This window comes from Lipophrys pholis, assembly GCF_963383615.2.
Source record: "Lipophrys pholis genome assembly, chromosome: 14".
NCBI classification, from domain to species: domain Eukaryota; kingdom Metazoa; phylum Chordata; class Actinopteri; order Blenniiformes; family Blenniidae; genus Lipophrys; species Lipophrys pholis.
Window position 1 is genome coordinate 3,320,936 of NC_137633.1, and position 14,909 is coordinate 3,335,844.

A 14,909-nucleotide genomic window follows, 5' to 3' on the forward strand; every position below is an offset into this window, starting at 1 on the left:
GAGGGGCATGAAAGCAGGGCACCTGCAGTTATTCACACCTGAGAGAGCGAGGGAGGCGAACTCAGGAAATTCACAAACAAAAGATGAGAGCTCAGGGACAGACTCTTCATTTACTCTTTACGGGGCACTCACAATGTGGAAATGTGACGTTTGAACCCTAAAGTGTTGTTAGAGGATATTCCTTCCAGATTCAACATGTCAATTATTAAATCAAATGTCTTGTAATGCAGGTGTAAATCTGAAAAAGGTAACATATTTCACCAGTTCCAGGTGAAACAGAAAAACCTGTTCACCTTAAAGGTAATCTATACATTTGTATTTGTTGTCCTTCTATACATTATTGAGACATAAATCAACAAAAAAGAACAAATAAATTGCACTTAAGAGTAATTTTCTTTGTGAATTTGCCCAGTTGTCAGAGAATGCATTTTTTTGTTTTACATCAAAAAATGCTGGAATTCCAAATCTTTCTCACGTTATAATTTTTTTATTGGGTTGCAGTATTGATTCATATGTAATAAAAAGCAGAACTAGCTCCTTATACTCAAACTGTTAAACTGTAAGTGCAAAACCATAAGTGTATTTTATCATTTTAATTCGTAAGCAGTCACTTCAGTAATATAAATGTGTGTGATAACTGTTTTATCATTTGACTATTTTTCATTAAATAATTTCTTCTCAAACAATGTTGGCCCATGCTTTACTTATTAAAATGCTCCACAGTAATGGCCTGATCCACATTTTCAAACTGACTGATCATAAAATAAATTCAAAGGGCCAAACACTAACAAATAATGCAAAAATATAATTTACCCCCTCCATATTGTCTTTCCTTTCAGTTATCATTAGTTTAGACGGAAACATGCACAAGGGATTCGTAAATTAAAAACAAACATAATCACTAACCAAACATAGGCTTAAAACCCCCTAGAATCATCACATATTTAATGTTTTTCTCAATGCTCAACAGATTTCATTCACCTTTCAGCCAGTCCTGCCTTGTCTTTGTCTTTCAAAGCCTCAGAGCCACGTCAACATGACACCATTCAACGTATGACATCAAGCTGCAAACAGAAAAACGTCGCTCTGAGACCAATTAGTGGAGGTTACTCAAGTCTGAGGAAAGGCAGACTAAACGGTGAAATAATGGATAAGAATACTCACCCGTCTTCCCCCACTGGGGACTCCACAGCAACTTCCACTCAACGCGCAAAAATAAACCACAGCCCACACTGGTTATCATGTTAAAAGAGATTCTTTTATTACAAAAATTGTATACATTAACATTTTGCGAAGGGAATGCAGAGACGTTAATAAAACCTAGCATTGTCCCTCATTTTGTCATTTAATTTTAAATAAAAAAAAAAAAAATGTACAAAAGTGCTTACATGGTGCAAATAATGAGAAGTAAAAGGTCTATAAAAGAGAAGGGTAAAGAAAATAAAACATGTACATTATATTCGAGTCCTAAAAACGCAGCAGAGCAGGAGATGCGACTATGTTACATAGCAGTAAATTTAATAACCCAAAGCTGCTCGGGAACTGTTCACTAGGTAGTTAATCCTCACACCGCCCACCGCTCCGTCTCCGCCGGTAAATCCAACGTACTCCCACAGAAGATGGGGTTAATAAATATTGCTTAAACAACCCACGGTGCTGACAGCAGGTTTGTGTTTAAACTGATTATTAGTTCAACTACAGAGCTCGTGAAAAAAACCCTTTCAAGCCTACTGATGTTTGCCACCGGCGGTGATTATGAGCAACAGACAATAACACCATAAATCTCCCAGTTTCCTAATACAATCACAACTCTCGTAAAGTTTAATGGCACTTTTGTTGATAATACCTCTAGATAATGTGTTTGGGACTCCGTCCACAGTACTGAAGAAATGCTAAGTAACATTGTTCATTCGAGTTTTTATGTTTCTCCGCCTCGCTCTGTTTTGGCGAGTGGCTCTGCAGTAAACGTCCTGCTGGTGTAAGGCTACTCATCGACCCACCCTGAAGAGTTCCCCCCCCCCCCCCCCCCCGCGGTCAATAACAAACACTCCCAATAACAGCTTTGAACCAAACGTCTCCCCTCCAGGTGGTAGTCTGGAGTTTTTCTCCCAGAACTGAGGCCTCCCATGAACTTTTCTCCCATTCAGTAACTGTTCTCGTGACCTGCTAAGATGTAGAGGTTGCTCAGAGCCGTGGGGTTGTCGGTCGGTCGGCTCTCAAGGACCACCACCCTGCAGAGAGAAACCAATCAAGTTAAAGCGCCATGCAACTCGGAGGTGGAGGGTAAAACCGCGGCTGAGCTGCAGCTGGTGTGGAGTTCCTAAAAGTAGAGAGAGAGACCGAGCTGTCAGCTGTCAGGCTCTTCTCCTGATCAGCTCAATCAGGCTCCAAACCTAACAGTTATGGGTCACTCAGGTCACCGTGGACTATTTATTTTAGTTAGGCTGCTTTAGGTTTACGGTGCTGTGAGACTTTGTTCAATGAACTGAGCTTCTCTCCTCTTTTTACACTACATTGGCTCCAGATCATGACCTTTAAGTTTCCTACTTCCACGTCTGCAGAGTGTTAGTACGAATGACAGACGACCACTTCAATATAGCAAATAGCAATTGCGTTATAATTATACAGAAAGGACTGCTCAACTTCAGTTGTATGTAGCTTAATGAGAGGCTGAGTGACGGGGAAACTTTCTACTAATTGAGCTGCACTGACAGATAATGACACAGCTCGCAGCGCCGTGTTGATGGTATCAGAGTCGTGCATGTTAAATGTCACGTCATGCGACGGTCGGATCAGGACGGCAGCGGGAGCATCTTCGGATGCCGTCCTACCGTCTCGTGGCGGTGACAGGTGAGCCGGGAAGCTACAGTCTATACTGTCCGTTCCATCAGATGAAATTACAGAGGTGCAGAGAGACACTCAAACCAGGCTGGCAGTGCCTGGGCGGCGGTGAATAAAACATGGAGAAGGGGGGTTGGGGTGGGGGGTAGCTGGGCAGCAGCAGAGATCGGCCTCGCTCTGGTGCCACAGGCAGGACGGCTACCATCAGGAGTCATCGCCCAGCCGGCGGCACCACGGGAAGATCAACCATCACTGAGCATGCTCTGTGTGAGAATATCCTCCAGTTTGTTGTGAGTTTTTGTGAATCAAGTGGACGCCTACTAACCATTCACTACGAACAGTTAAATTGTTCAATGTGATTGAATGTGATCGTTGCATTTTCCTCAGTATTTTCTAACAATACTGTAATCTGAGTCCCCTTGTAGTAAAAGGCTCTGATTTATAAAATCATTACAGTGAAGCCTAAAGGAGGACCACTCATTCTCTCAAATGTGACAAAAGTAGGAATTGCTGTTTAGATTCTTGAACAGTTTTGTTTTTTTTTGACATGTGTGAATCTAATCTTAGCAAACTGCAGAGATGGTGAAGGCTGAAGCCCTGGTGCTCTCCCAAAAGAATCCCCGATGTTTGAAGACACTGGCTTATACCATGGAAATAATCTTTTACCATTAACTTGGAAGACTAATCAAGTATTTCATGTTATTAACTCACAAAAGAAAATTCAAAAGTAATCACAAGTATCGGATTTAGAGAAAGTATTATTGGGGCTTTTCATCATCTTATTTGAAAGGGGAGCCAGAAGCTAAAGTAAGATGGTACATAGTATTGTTTTGTTAAATTTTGTGGATACGCCATTAAACAAACTTAATTTTCTCACACAGGTTTGTGACTAATTTGTGAAAGCTCGCCCTTTCTAAAGAAGCATGTCTGAAGTGTTCGCAATGGCAGCATGAGAAAACAAAAATTGGAATCCAAAACCAGACACACATGAAAAATCAGTGAGAGGAGGAAAACATGGCTGCAGGTGGAGAAAAAGAGAAGCGCAGTGAGAGCTGAGAGCTCAAAACCCAGTGGGTTGTTTGGCGGTTTCCAGGTAATGGCAAAACACTGAGACCTGAGGGAGGACCGTCATGGTCGAGAGGGGAAGGTTTTCATGGCGATCACGCAACTTAACAGTGGTGATAAGATGAAAAATTTACATAAGCTTTTTCTTTTTTTCTCCCTTCAGTAGGACTGTTCCTCAAAGTAATCCTTTGAGATTTGTGTGTTTACTCCTCCTGCGCTGATCACTCGTGTGCACTGATGAAGCTGAAATGTACCAACCTGTCAGATCCGAGCAGGCGGAAGACTCGGCTTGGATCAGAAATCTCCTGGGTCACCTGAAAATGAGGGAACACAAGTTTTAATAGATGGTTCTCTGTATGTGTGTTGGAGTTTCAGGGTACAATGTAATGCAGAAATAATTGGCATTTAAGACACAGTTTTTATTAAGCTGTGCTAAAAACAAAAAATAAAAGAAAAGTTTTATTTCTTCATGTAATACCAAGAATGACTTGCTGGAAATGACATGGTTATTCCTTTTTTCTTTCAGAAAAGTTGCACATTGAGATGCAATGTTTTGATAATGATCACTGTAAACACAGACACGCTGGAGTTTGCATGCCAGGTCACAAGTTGCTGTGATTTTTGTAATGCAACCGCTTGTGTATGCAGAGAACAGTACAAAGTAAATGAATGGATGAACGTCAAACACCTATCAAACTGTTGGTCTGATTCTGAAAGATTCAGATTTTTACATTAACCTCAATTGATACAACAGCTTTCTGCTTCAACATGAGATCAATCAAACACTTTCTAAAGAGGAATGAAATCAACTTTGCTGCTGTATTTGTTATCTGGTGGTTCATTTTGGCATTTGAATACCGACTGATGTGTGATGTTAATAACAAAAAAACACAAAGCAATTTACCAGGTCATTAACAAAACACAAATCTTCATCAGCATGAATCTAATGAATGTTTGAGGCTTTATAAACTCATTTTCTAACTCAGAAAGTTAGTCTCCTGTGGTTTAATTGTGGGGAAGGGAAAACTGTTGAATCTGTTGATCCCTGAACAAATAAACCTGTGGTTTTTTTTGTTTTAGTTTTGTTTATTTGACCGACTGTCTCCAGGGACTTTGTGTCACTGTGTACCTTCACATCGAGGAGTGAACCTGCTCTCCTCACATGGTGTAGCCTGACACTTTGCAGCGTAAAAGGCCAGGAGCCCTCAAAACACTCCCAGGCTGACATGTCATGACAACCTGCTGTTGACAGATGTGAGACAGTGGGTGGGTGACACCTGCAAGGTGTAAGTCCTTGGCCCCGTGGGAGATCTGATCCGTTTAAGTCTAAACGAGAACAAGGTCTCGGGTGTTCGGAGGAGCACCCACCGAGGCGCATCAACAGGCCCGCCCCCGTTGAATGCCTACGCTTTTGAGGGGAATCATAACGAGACAAAGGCTGAATTATTTAGTGCTGATCCCTGTTGTGTGACGGGTTTCGTTTATGATTGAGCATGAATTTTGCATGGCCGCTGACATTTCAAAAATCCTTGCTATGGTAGAACTGTCAAGCTGGGCTGGGCACAGACTCTGCAAACAGACCTTCAGTTTCATCCGAGTGCCGCGGGGCCACGTCTGACACGGCCCGCTTTCAAAAGGGCGGCCCCTATCGCCATATCACTTTTCATTAAAACAGAATGCTTCACCTCCCGGCGATCTCTTGAACTTTTATTGTGTCGCTGTGCGCGACTCGTGATCGGGTTAGCATGGAATCCCTCCGTGAAAGGTGGACAAATTCATTACCTCGGCCCGACACAAAGACACTTTGTCTGGCTCCACCTGAGGGCTAATCTCCTGAGATCACCGACAGCGTGTAGCCACACACACGTAAACGCACAGGACTGAGGGGCTTTGTTGACAAGACACAGAGGTGTTTGTTCATGTGTGCCGCAAACGTGCGCCGTAAACGTGTGTGCATTCAGGGAGGCGACACAAAACACATTCGCGGTTTCCACTTCAGCGGGTCACTTAGGAGCCAAGGAAAACTGACTCGGAAATTTTGATACAAATTTAGTTTGCAGTACGTTTCAGAACGGAGAAGCCAAACAATTACCACGTACATGTACAAACTACTCAAATGTGTATTTAAATGTTAACAATTCACAAACAGTAATTCACACATTGTCAACCTGATCAAACACTTTTTTAAAATTTTTAGGCTGTTCCAACCTGGACAAAACATCACCACAGACCAGCAGCCTTGTTATTATGTAGATGTGTTGTAGTGGAAAGGACTGCTGCCTCACAGCAAAAAGAAGCAGTTTGATTTGGGACTTGGATGTTCTCCCTGTGCCTGTGTGGGTTTTCTCAGTTACTCCAGCGCCTTCTCACCATCCAAAGATATGCTTGTTACATTAACTGCGGACTGTAATTCAGTGGATTTGCTAGGGTAAGTGGGAGGGATATGAACCCCTCTGGTCTGCATTTCCTCTCATCTGCTAAACTACTTTAAAGCTTCTTCACTAATAGACTAGTCAAGTCAAATAAATGTCTTATAAAGTATAAGAAAAGCCTCCGTATTACCTCCGTCTGACGTCATCAAATGCCCCCCTTCTGCTTTCATCACAACTCACACCCTGTGGTTGTGTCTCTATAATGTAGTGGGTTACAGTGACCTGACCCAGCTGTACCCGGCCTTTTGCCATTAACAGTAAATCTTTTTTTCTTTTTTTAAATATCTACTCTGAAAGGAGTTTTTGAAAATGTGTGTTTATGGACCTGACCTGGCAGCCATGAACTGGATGAAGCAGGATGGATTATGGACTTGAAAATATGTGTAACAAAGGCAGAAAAACTTTTTTTTTTTCAAAATGAATGGCTCTGTGACATGGTGATTCGGTCTTTAATGTTAAGGAATAAATTACCTCATTCGACTTGAAGCTCTTTCCCTGCATGCCATGTTTCCAGAAGGCCAGGACGCTGTCCTGAAGGCACACTGTGAAGAAAAAGTGCTGGTGTTACTGCACAAAGTCATTTATAAACACTGCTCAAGGAAATCGACACAATCTAGAGCTAAATTAAGATGAACTAAAAGTCATAAGTCAGCACCATTAACTTCAGTCTGAAAGAAGTACTTTGTGAGTCACTTATGAATCATTGCTGGATTAAGTAACATGTTTCCTGTCATCCTGTTTAGCTGAGATCTAACTGCGAAAACACAGAGCAGCATGTACTGCAGAAGTGCTGGAAAGCTCACCAACGGATGCGATGCAGAAGTCAAAGCTGAGCTCAGAGGCCAGCTTCTTGTTGGATTTCAGTCTGCCCTGGAGATTAACAATCTTCAGATTTTCTGAGGGAGACATTTGAGAAACATGTTCAAAGTGCCGGTAAAGGTTTTATCTGAACATGGGAAAAGATGGTTTACGACTAAACTTACGGTCCAAACACACCAGCACTGTGTCTCGCTCCAGCTGGGTGACATGGATTGCATCCACCTGCTGGTTACCTGCAGGAAGGAAGGGCAACACTAACGACACTGTTGTTCCATGTAGTATCATCTGTACATGATTTAATATATATCAACATGAATCCAAATATAATTTCATAGTCATTTCCTATGTAAAGTGCAATTTTGTCAACGGGGGGGCAATAATCCTCATTTAGACAATAACCAATTAAAATGTCAGCTCAACTGCAACAATCAAAAACTCCAACCGCACAGCTCAAGTTTGACTCACTTGTTCCTATTTCTGTGAACCAGGAGGAGCAGGAGTTGAGGTTGATGGTCTCGAAGCGGACCACCTGACCTGGCTCACTGCCTTGGCTGATTGCAACACACACTAGAGGATACTCCTGCTCTGGGACCACCAACATCTCAAACACTTTCAGCGGGCTGGGGAGAGGGAAGTCAAAGTGCTGGAGAGGAAGCGCGAGAGAGAGAGAGAGCGAGAGAGAGAGAGAGAGAGAAGCTCTGGATTAATGCATCATGTTGGTCATAGGTAAAAACCTCCAACAATACAAAAGTCACTAAAGTGGGTTCATTTAAACAAGTAAATATTCAAGTCAGGACCAATAGTTGACATCTCAGCAGTGTGCATGGAGGACAATGTTATTCTTGTATATTGATGTAAGTTGTATGATCATGACTTCAGATCTAGTGTAGGTTGACATTGTGAAGTCTGAACATAAACTTTACGTTTGACCAAAGTTCCGTGTGGCACAACTTCTTCACTTTTATAATTACAAGTCGTCTATATGATCAAATGATGTGTGAGAGGAAAGTGAGTCAACTGACCTTGATGAGCATAAACCTCTGCATGGGCTCATACCACTGCAACAGGACAATCCCAGACTGAAGCGCTCCACACAGGTATTTGTGACCTGTGTACGGGTTTCTCACTGGCAAATCAGAGAGAGAATCATCAACATGAGTTGCCAGTGTGTGTATATGTGTCAGGTGAAAAACAAAGTAGTAGAAGTTTAAAAAAAACTAATTCACATTGTATCAATAGAACAAAAGCTTGTCAGTAAATTAACTTAGGGTGATCTTCATGTGTTTACACAAACTATTCTGACTGAAGGGTCGGTAAATAAGCCTGAGTGGCTGGGAGGGAGAATTCACTCACCGATGCAGCATTTGTGACAGCCCTTTGTGTCTGGGATTTTAGTCGTCAGGGCAAATCTCCTATGGAAAGAAAACACAGTCAAGCTGTTGTGACGATAGTCTCATAAAGAAGTGATGACGTCCAGAACGAGGGAAGCTGGCCAGTGGTTGTTTTTTCTTTTTTTTTTTTTCTGTACCACTGCAGCCATTTGTCAGGATGGTGGACAGAGGAGAACAACCACTAAAGGACTGCACAGCGTGGGTTGGACAGGCTGAGGTGAGACATTACTACTGGAAGATGTGAGAGATGCCAAAAAGTGCAGTTACAAAATGTTACACATTCACAATGACGTTTGTCTCAGGGAAAAAAGTACATTTTATGATCAACTTTATAAACAAATTTCAATCATTCATCAAAAATACAATGAAATAAATCATTTCAATGATGATAAAATTAATCTCACAAGAGATAACAGCTGACCCACTTGAACAGATCAGAGCCTTGTAGGTCTATTGCTCCTTCCATTAAATGTTTACATTTTACACTGCATATTCATCCATTTTCTAAAAAGTTTTATTGAATGTCAGAGAGTACTGGAGCTATTGTATGTTTTTATTTTATATGTGTACATGTGGAAAAATCCAAATAAATTAAATTGAATTCAAACGGACACAGAGATGTGAGGAGTTGCAAAGCAGAAGTTTTTAAGGAGTTGTCTTAGTAACCACGTATGGGCCAAATACACATTTCTCCATCTAGGCCTGTTTCACAAACTCTACCAAGCAATGAAACCATGTTAAATCCTTTGGTTTGTATATCTGGATTTAGAGATGTGTTGATCTGACCTTGGCAGAATTTTGTCTGGGAAGCGATGCGTCTGGAACTGAGCAGCGAGGCCGGGTTTCTTCAGCTGCTCAAACAGCCCGATGAGGTTATGAGAGTACAGCTGGAAGGTTTTCCCTAAACCAAAAAAAACAGGACGTTCAATCATCCACTTCGTGAATTAAACAGGAAGTACACGTTAGTCAACAAATTAAAGCGCACTCCTCTCATGAATGTCGAGCCAAATTATAATTCAACCAATATTTGAAAATTTCTTCATATTCTGGACCACGTGAAGCGTTTTTCTCTCTCCCACAATTGGAAAGGTTAGATGTGAAAAGCGATAAAAACAGAGGTATGATGATGATGTGAAGCATGATTACCTTCTGATGAAGCCAGTTAGTAGAATATCAAATCAAGCCAGGCGAGAGGAGGATGGACAGTGTCCAAGGGAAGAGGAGAAGAGAACAGGGGTTAGGTATATCAAGGAGCAAACTGCTGAAGGTAAAACCGAAAGTAGACCTCTCGCTTTGTAATCCCATCCTCAACTGTTAAAGCGAGAAAAGGATAGGACTCTCAGAACAGCCAAATGAAGACAGTTGGGTTTCAAATGATGGATGATTTGAGTTTTCTGACCACAGACGACACAGTAAACATCGTAACCTCCAAAGATCAATACATCAACGGTTCTTCTGCAGTAAAACGGGCTGTAAAAGCCAGATGTGTCAGTCGTGAATCACTGAGCTCTTAAAGAGGCTCTCTGATGGCAAACAGAAGAGATATCTATTTTAGGGCTGCAGATATGGAGTGACTGTGTGGCCTTCAGGTGCAGCCAGATAACACAGGACAAAGAAGCAGCAGGTTATGACAGTAGGCGCTGAAACAGGAGGCTGAGAGGTCCATCACTTACCTGATAGAGACATCAGGTTGTTGTTGATAACATACAGCCACGTACACTTCCTGGGAAAAAGCTGGACAGGGAATTTAAAGAAAGAAAATTGATTGGTAAAAAAGACACAAATTACTTTTTTCAAAGGATTTTCCAATTGTTTTATTGGCTTTATTTACGAAACTGCTTTCAGTGACATCCTCTGCGAATCAGTTGATTTTGTATCTAGACTGAGGTAAAGTTGTGACTTCTTGAGTTGTTTGAGAAGCAGTCTAATGCTTAACAATGAGCTCATGCATGTAGTACAATGGCTGAAGAACAAAACACAGTATGCTGCGTGTAAACTGTACCAACCATAACAGTTGGGCGATTTTCAAGCACATGCATGTCTTTATAGGCAGTTTAAAAAAAATTGTTTTCTTATATTCCCACAGTTAAAGTGTTAAGAAGTAATCCAAATACTGCATTATAAATGTATGATCCATGAAAAAGGTTGCCGACCATGTCTTTAATTGTTGTCATTTTGAGTTAATGTCTTCCCAGTAAATACACTAAAATCAGCCTTAATTTGTATCTTTGGTTACAGAGAGACATTCATTTGTTACATAAATGAACTATTTATCTATATGGAGAGGGCATTACGTAATTTTTTGTATACAAAAAAATGTTTCTATAAATGAAACCATATTCAACCTAATTGTTTTTTGCATCTCAATGGATATGCGCTAAGGTTTTCTAAAAGCAGTTAAAATTATGAAATCATGTGCGATGTAAAAAGGGGCTATGTATGACGATGACAGTGACAGACAGTTACCTGTTCCATTGTGGCTTCGTGCAGCTCATTAAGATTCAGCGTATAGATGCCATCCTCCGTCCCAAAGATTAAGTATTGATCTACAAGAGAAAAAGAAAGTATTAGCTCCAATAAAACCTCTAAATTATGTGTATTTGCACAAAGTAATTCTACCTTTAGTGTCTGGATGAATCCATGACGTGGCACAGTTTATCTTCAGTGGACAGCCATCGAACACTTTAGAGAAACAGGCCCCCATCTGCATAGAAAAGCAACACGGCTCTTTAGCGGCCGCCTCAGGCCCAGTGGAGTGTAAAATGTCAGCCAGACTTTTAATGAGCTGGAGCAGAGCTGGACCACAAAGCACAAAGCTCTGCAGACCCCAAATATCTCCAGAATGTACAGCAACAGCTCACACAAGCGTTTAATAGCAGTGTCCATGATGGGAGGTTCGTAGGGAAGAAGTGAAGACTGTGAGAGACAATGCAGAGGATTCACTCACCAGTACTTTGGGGGTGGGGGGTAGGCCATTGATAGCGGGTTTCTGAAGAAGAGCAGAGGAAATGAAAACCCATTGTGAATGCAGGACAGACAAATTGACAACAATCGTTTCAAACTTAGCGGACGCTTCAACGAGCCAAACAGCAAACAACATGGACTGGTTTTTTTGTGTCCTATCAAAGTCCATTACATGACAGGCCGGAATGGATTCCAGGCTTTTCTGGACTGTCAGCATTTGGATATGGGAGAGGAAAATGGCATATTTGAGGTTTGAGTGTGGAGTCAGCTAGAAACAATGCAAGCACCACATAGAGGCTCAAAACCGCATGACATTTTTATCCAGGGAACAAACTCAAGATGAGAAGAAGGACTTATCTTGTGTGTTATAAAATGGTTCAAAGGATTCTCTTGTGATATATGTATAAACTTACGGGGTACTCCTTTTTTTCTTTCCGGTGCTGCCGGTTGGGCGGGGCTTTGGGACTGCCTCCATTCACACTGTCGTCTGAATCGTTATCTGTCACAGAGGAAAGTCAGATCAAGTCTGAGACACACAAACCAAACACACACTTCAACTAAAAAACACCAAACATGATTCAGAAACTCAGTTCTCCAACATCTCTGTGGTGGCTACAGTGAATAGTGTCATTTTATTTGATCATTATTGTTGCATCTTTCAAAGGGAACTCTCATTTGCAGTTTAAGGCTGGAAAGAAGAATTTTTTAAACAGTATAACAAGAATATTTGTGTCAGATCGTACTGTACCACCATGCCAGTACTTAATGTTGACTTTTTGATATTTATTTTAACCCTCATACTCCTTTCCTGTCAAAGCTGAATGGATTCAGCATATGGACATTTCATAACCACAACTACTAGATCTTTGATATCTAGAAAATCCCCAAAAGACCAGAAAGCAGAAATGAGAAGCTGTACATGTGTACTAGCATTCACAGAGGCTCCAAGGACCACAACAATTTGTATTCTTGTATACTGGTGTTTTTTTCCAATTAATTTAAAATTACTGATATGAAACTAAAGTTTTGGTATATATGGCAAAACAATACAAAAAAAGGGGATGGATGTAGGCTGTTATTCTCGTTTAGAAGGTTAAATATTTTGAGGCTTCATCCCAATTTGACTTGGTAGAGACAAAACTATCTGGTCTAAATCCAAAGATCACAAACAGTAACATCAGTGCCTTACCTTTGGGTTTGGGTTTACTGAGAGCTTGCAAAAGTAAAAGATGTGCTCACTTACAGAACAGAATAATGTGAAAGTCTTAATAAACAGCGGCTGAGAAGAAATGCTGAGGCTCACCAGGATCGGAGGCGTGTGACAAAATGCCGGGGCTGCTGACGCTGGCTGAGAGATAGTCTGGGGAGGAGCGCTCCACCTTGTTGCCCTGCTCGGGTGTGCTCTGTCTGCGAGCCGCCTGGCTCGGGCCGTTCTCCGAATTAGGAAACCTCCGGACTGTCAGACACCTCTCGTCATTAAGGCCCAGCTCCTCTGATGAGCTGTTCAATCGTGGCTGAGAAGGAAACAAAAAAAACCTTTATTGAAAATTCTGCACAGCAAAGGCACAGATGAAAAACGAAGAGGGTATGAAAATGTTATTTCACCTTCGGAGGAAGAGGAGGGGGAACACCTGGCTTGAGAGTCGACCTGTAGTGGAAGATTTTTTTAAGTTAATGATATTTTACAGTCGTGAATAGTTTTTCCTTTCACGATCAAATCAGATTTTGTCAAGATAACTCACAGCTCGACTTCTTCAAACGCATCTTCAAGATGAGCAATGTGTCCCCTGCAGGACACAAACACAGGAATCAGAGGGGAAATATAAGACTCATCGGGGCCCAGGGGGTAGAAGACGGAGCAAATGTTTTCCTAAAATCTCTCCTTTGAGTAAAGGGAGCAACAGTCTCATGGGAAGACCAACAGTGGCGACACAGACATTAAGTCATCTCTAAATTTATATTAGCCAGCTGATTGTATTTTGCTTTTCAACAACTTTTAAACAACACTGTACAGAACCTTAGCTGGTTTGTCATCCTTGCTATGAATGATCACCATCCTGCATGCAGAACTTGGCATAACACCAGGAGCTTTTCAGTCCTCCTTCCCAAAAACCAAAACTGTCCTGTATTCAGACAAATATGTCAAATAAATTCCTGGTTTGAACTGACTGTTCTCTGGGTACAATAATTGATGGCTGTAGGTGAGTGTGTGTGAGGGTGAGTTGTCTGTCTCTCTGTAACAGCCCCTAGGATGGACAGGAAGCACATCCACATCAGCCGATAACCTAATAACAGCAGTGATCTGCTCCGAAGCCAGTATAATGGATTGATGAATGGATGAATGGATTGATAGTTCAAATTAATTATATCTGACTTCACTTGCATTCTGTTTTTGTTCACATATTAAGCATCACATCTCTGTCCATCCAGACCTAAATGTTTGCTTTAGTAATCAATGTGACAGAAAAGTCAACAACAAGATGCGATTGTAGGTTTTCACACATCTGTTAGTGGCTCACAAGTTCTTCAAACGTAAAGTGTGATTTTCCTTCTGTATGACATTGCAGCTGTTAACATGCCACACGAGGAGAATGGAGGGATGTCAGAGGGGGTGACTGGTGAGGAACCTCATTGCAGGACATGTGAACGAGTGCGAGGTGCATGAGGATGGTGTGGGGTACTACAGCACACACACAGTGTTAGGGTTACCGTTGGAACAATTCATCCTCAACGCTTTTGAGAAGGCTCCTTCAGGAGGACAAGACGAGACAAGAGACGAACAGCCATAACAGCACGAAGATAAGTGAGAGAGGGAGAAAAAAAAAACAACAAAAACAAACAAAGCACGTTGTGAGGCGGAGCGTAAAGGCTGAAGCAACTTTTTTCTTATAAACTGCATACAGGGGAGAGGGAGTTCATGCACAGGCACAGATTAGATGCACTGAGTGAGCGGGTCAAAGTGAGCAACAGAGAGAAACATTCACAAGAATTTCTATACAGATGATCAAGAGCAGATATTAAACTACAGAATAGCACTAAGGGTGATTTCACACCTGTTACTGAGAGCCAGTGGGCACATTTTGTGAAAACCAAAATGTAGATTTGGTTTGCATGGATACAACTGTAACCATGTTTTCCTTTTCTGCACTGCTGGAACTTAAATTTACCTGACAGAGTCATCCCAAGGGATAAATAATGCAAAGTCTAAAGTCTATTGCTTCCTGTATAATTATGTGCATAAGGCACCTCTATATATTCCAGATTTCTGGGGCGTTTATGCAGTGTTAAATCACAATGAAATTGAGGCCTCTTTCTATGAGGTGTTTAATACACACAGCATATACATCCCAGTTTTTTTGAGCTGTTGGTGCAGTCAAACCTTGGTCGTCACACACAA

General features: G+C 41.5%; 1 protein-coding gene across 2 annotated transcripts in view; it reads right to left on the reverse strand.

Annotated features, from left to right (window-relative positions):
• Nucleotides 1–1,238: 1,238 nt before the first annotated feature.
• Nucleotides 1,239–14,909, reverse strand: part of map4k5 (mitogen-activated protein kinase kinase kinase kinase 5) — a 38,078-nt gene continuing 24,407 nt past the window's right edge. For both annotated transcript variants that reach the window (XM_080480052.1, XM_080480051.1), the window contains exons 17-33: nt 13,255–13,299; nt 13,118–13,160; nt 12,816–13,026; nt 11,926–12,011; nt 11,496–11,537; nt 11,168–11,252; nt 11,015–11,094; nt 10,222–10,282; nt 9,335–9,449; nt 8,511–8,569; nt 8,180–8,283; nt 7,623–7,800; nt 7,322–7,390; nt 7,142–7,234; nt 6,810–6,880; nt 4,165–4,220; nt 1,239–2,231 (exon numbers count right to left, since the gene is read on the reverse strand). In XM_080480052.1, the coding sequence (XP_080336178.1) occupies nt 2,144–2,231; nt 4,165–4,220; nt 6,810–6,880; nt 7,142–7,234; nt 7,322–7,390; nt 7,623–7,800; nt 8,180–8,283; nt 8,511–8,569; nt 9,335–9,449; nt 10,222–10,282; nt 11,015–11,094; nt 11,168–11,252; nt 11,496–11,537; nt 11,926–12,011; nt 12,816–13,026; nt 13,118–13,160; nt 13,255–13,299 (1,486 nt within the window). In that variant the 3' untranslated portion in view covers nt 1,239–2,143. The remainder of the gene's footprint in view (nt 2,232–4,164; nt 4,221–6,809; nt 6,881–7,141; nt 7,235–7,321; nt 7,391–7,622; nt 7,801–8,179; nt 8,284–8,510; nt 8,570–9,334; nt 9,450–10,221; nt 10,283–11,014; nt 11,095–11,167; nt 11,253–11,495; nt 11,538–11,925; nt 12,012–12,815; nt 13,027–13,117; nt 13,161–13,254; nt 13,300–14,909) is intronic.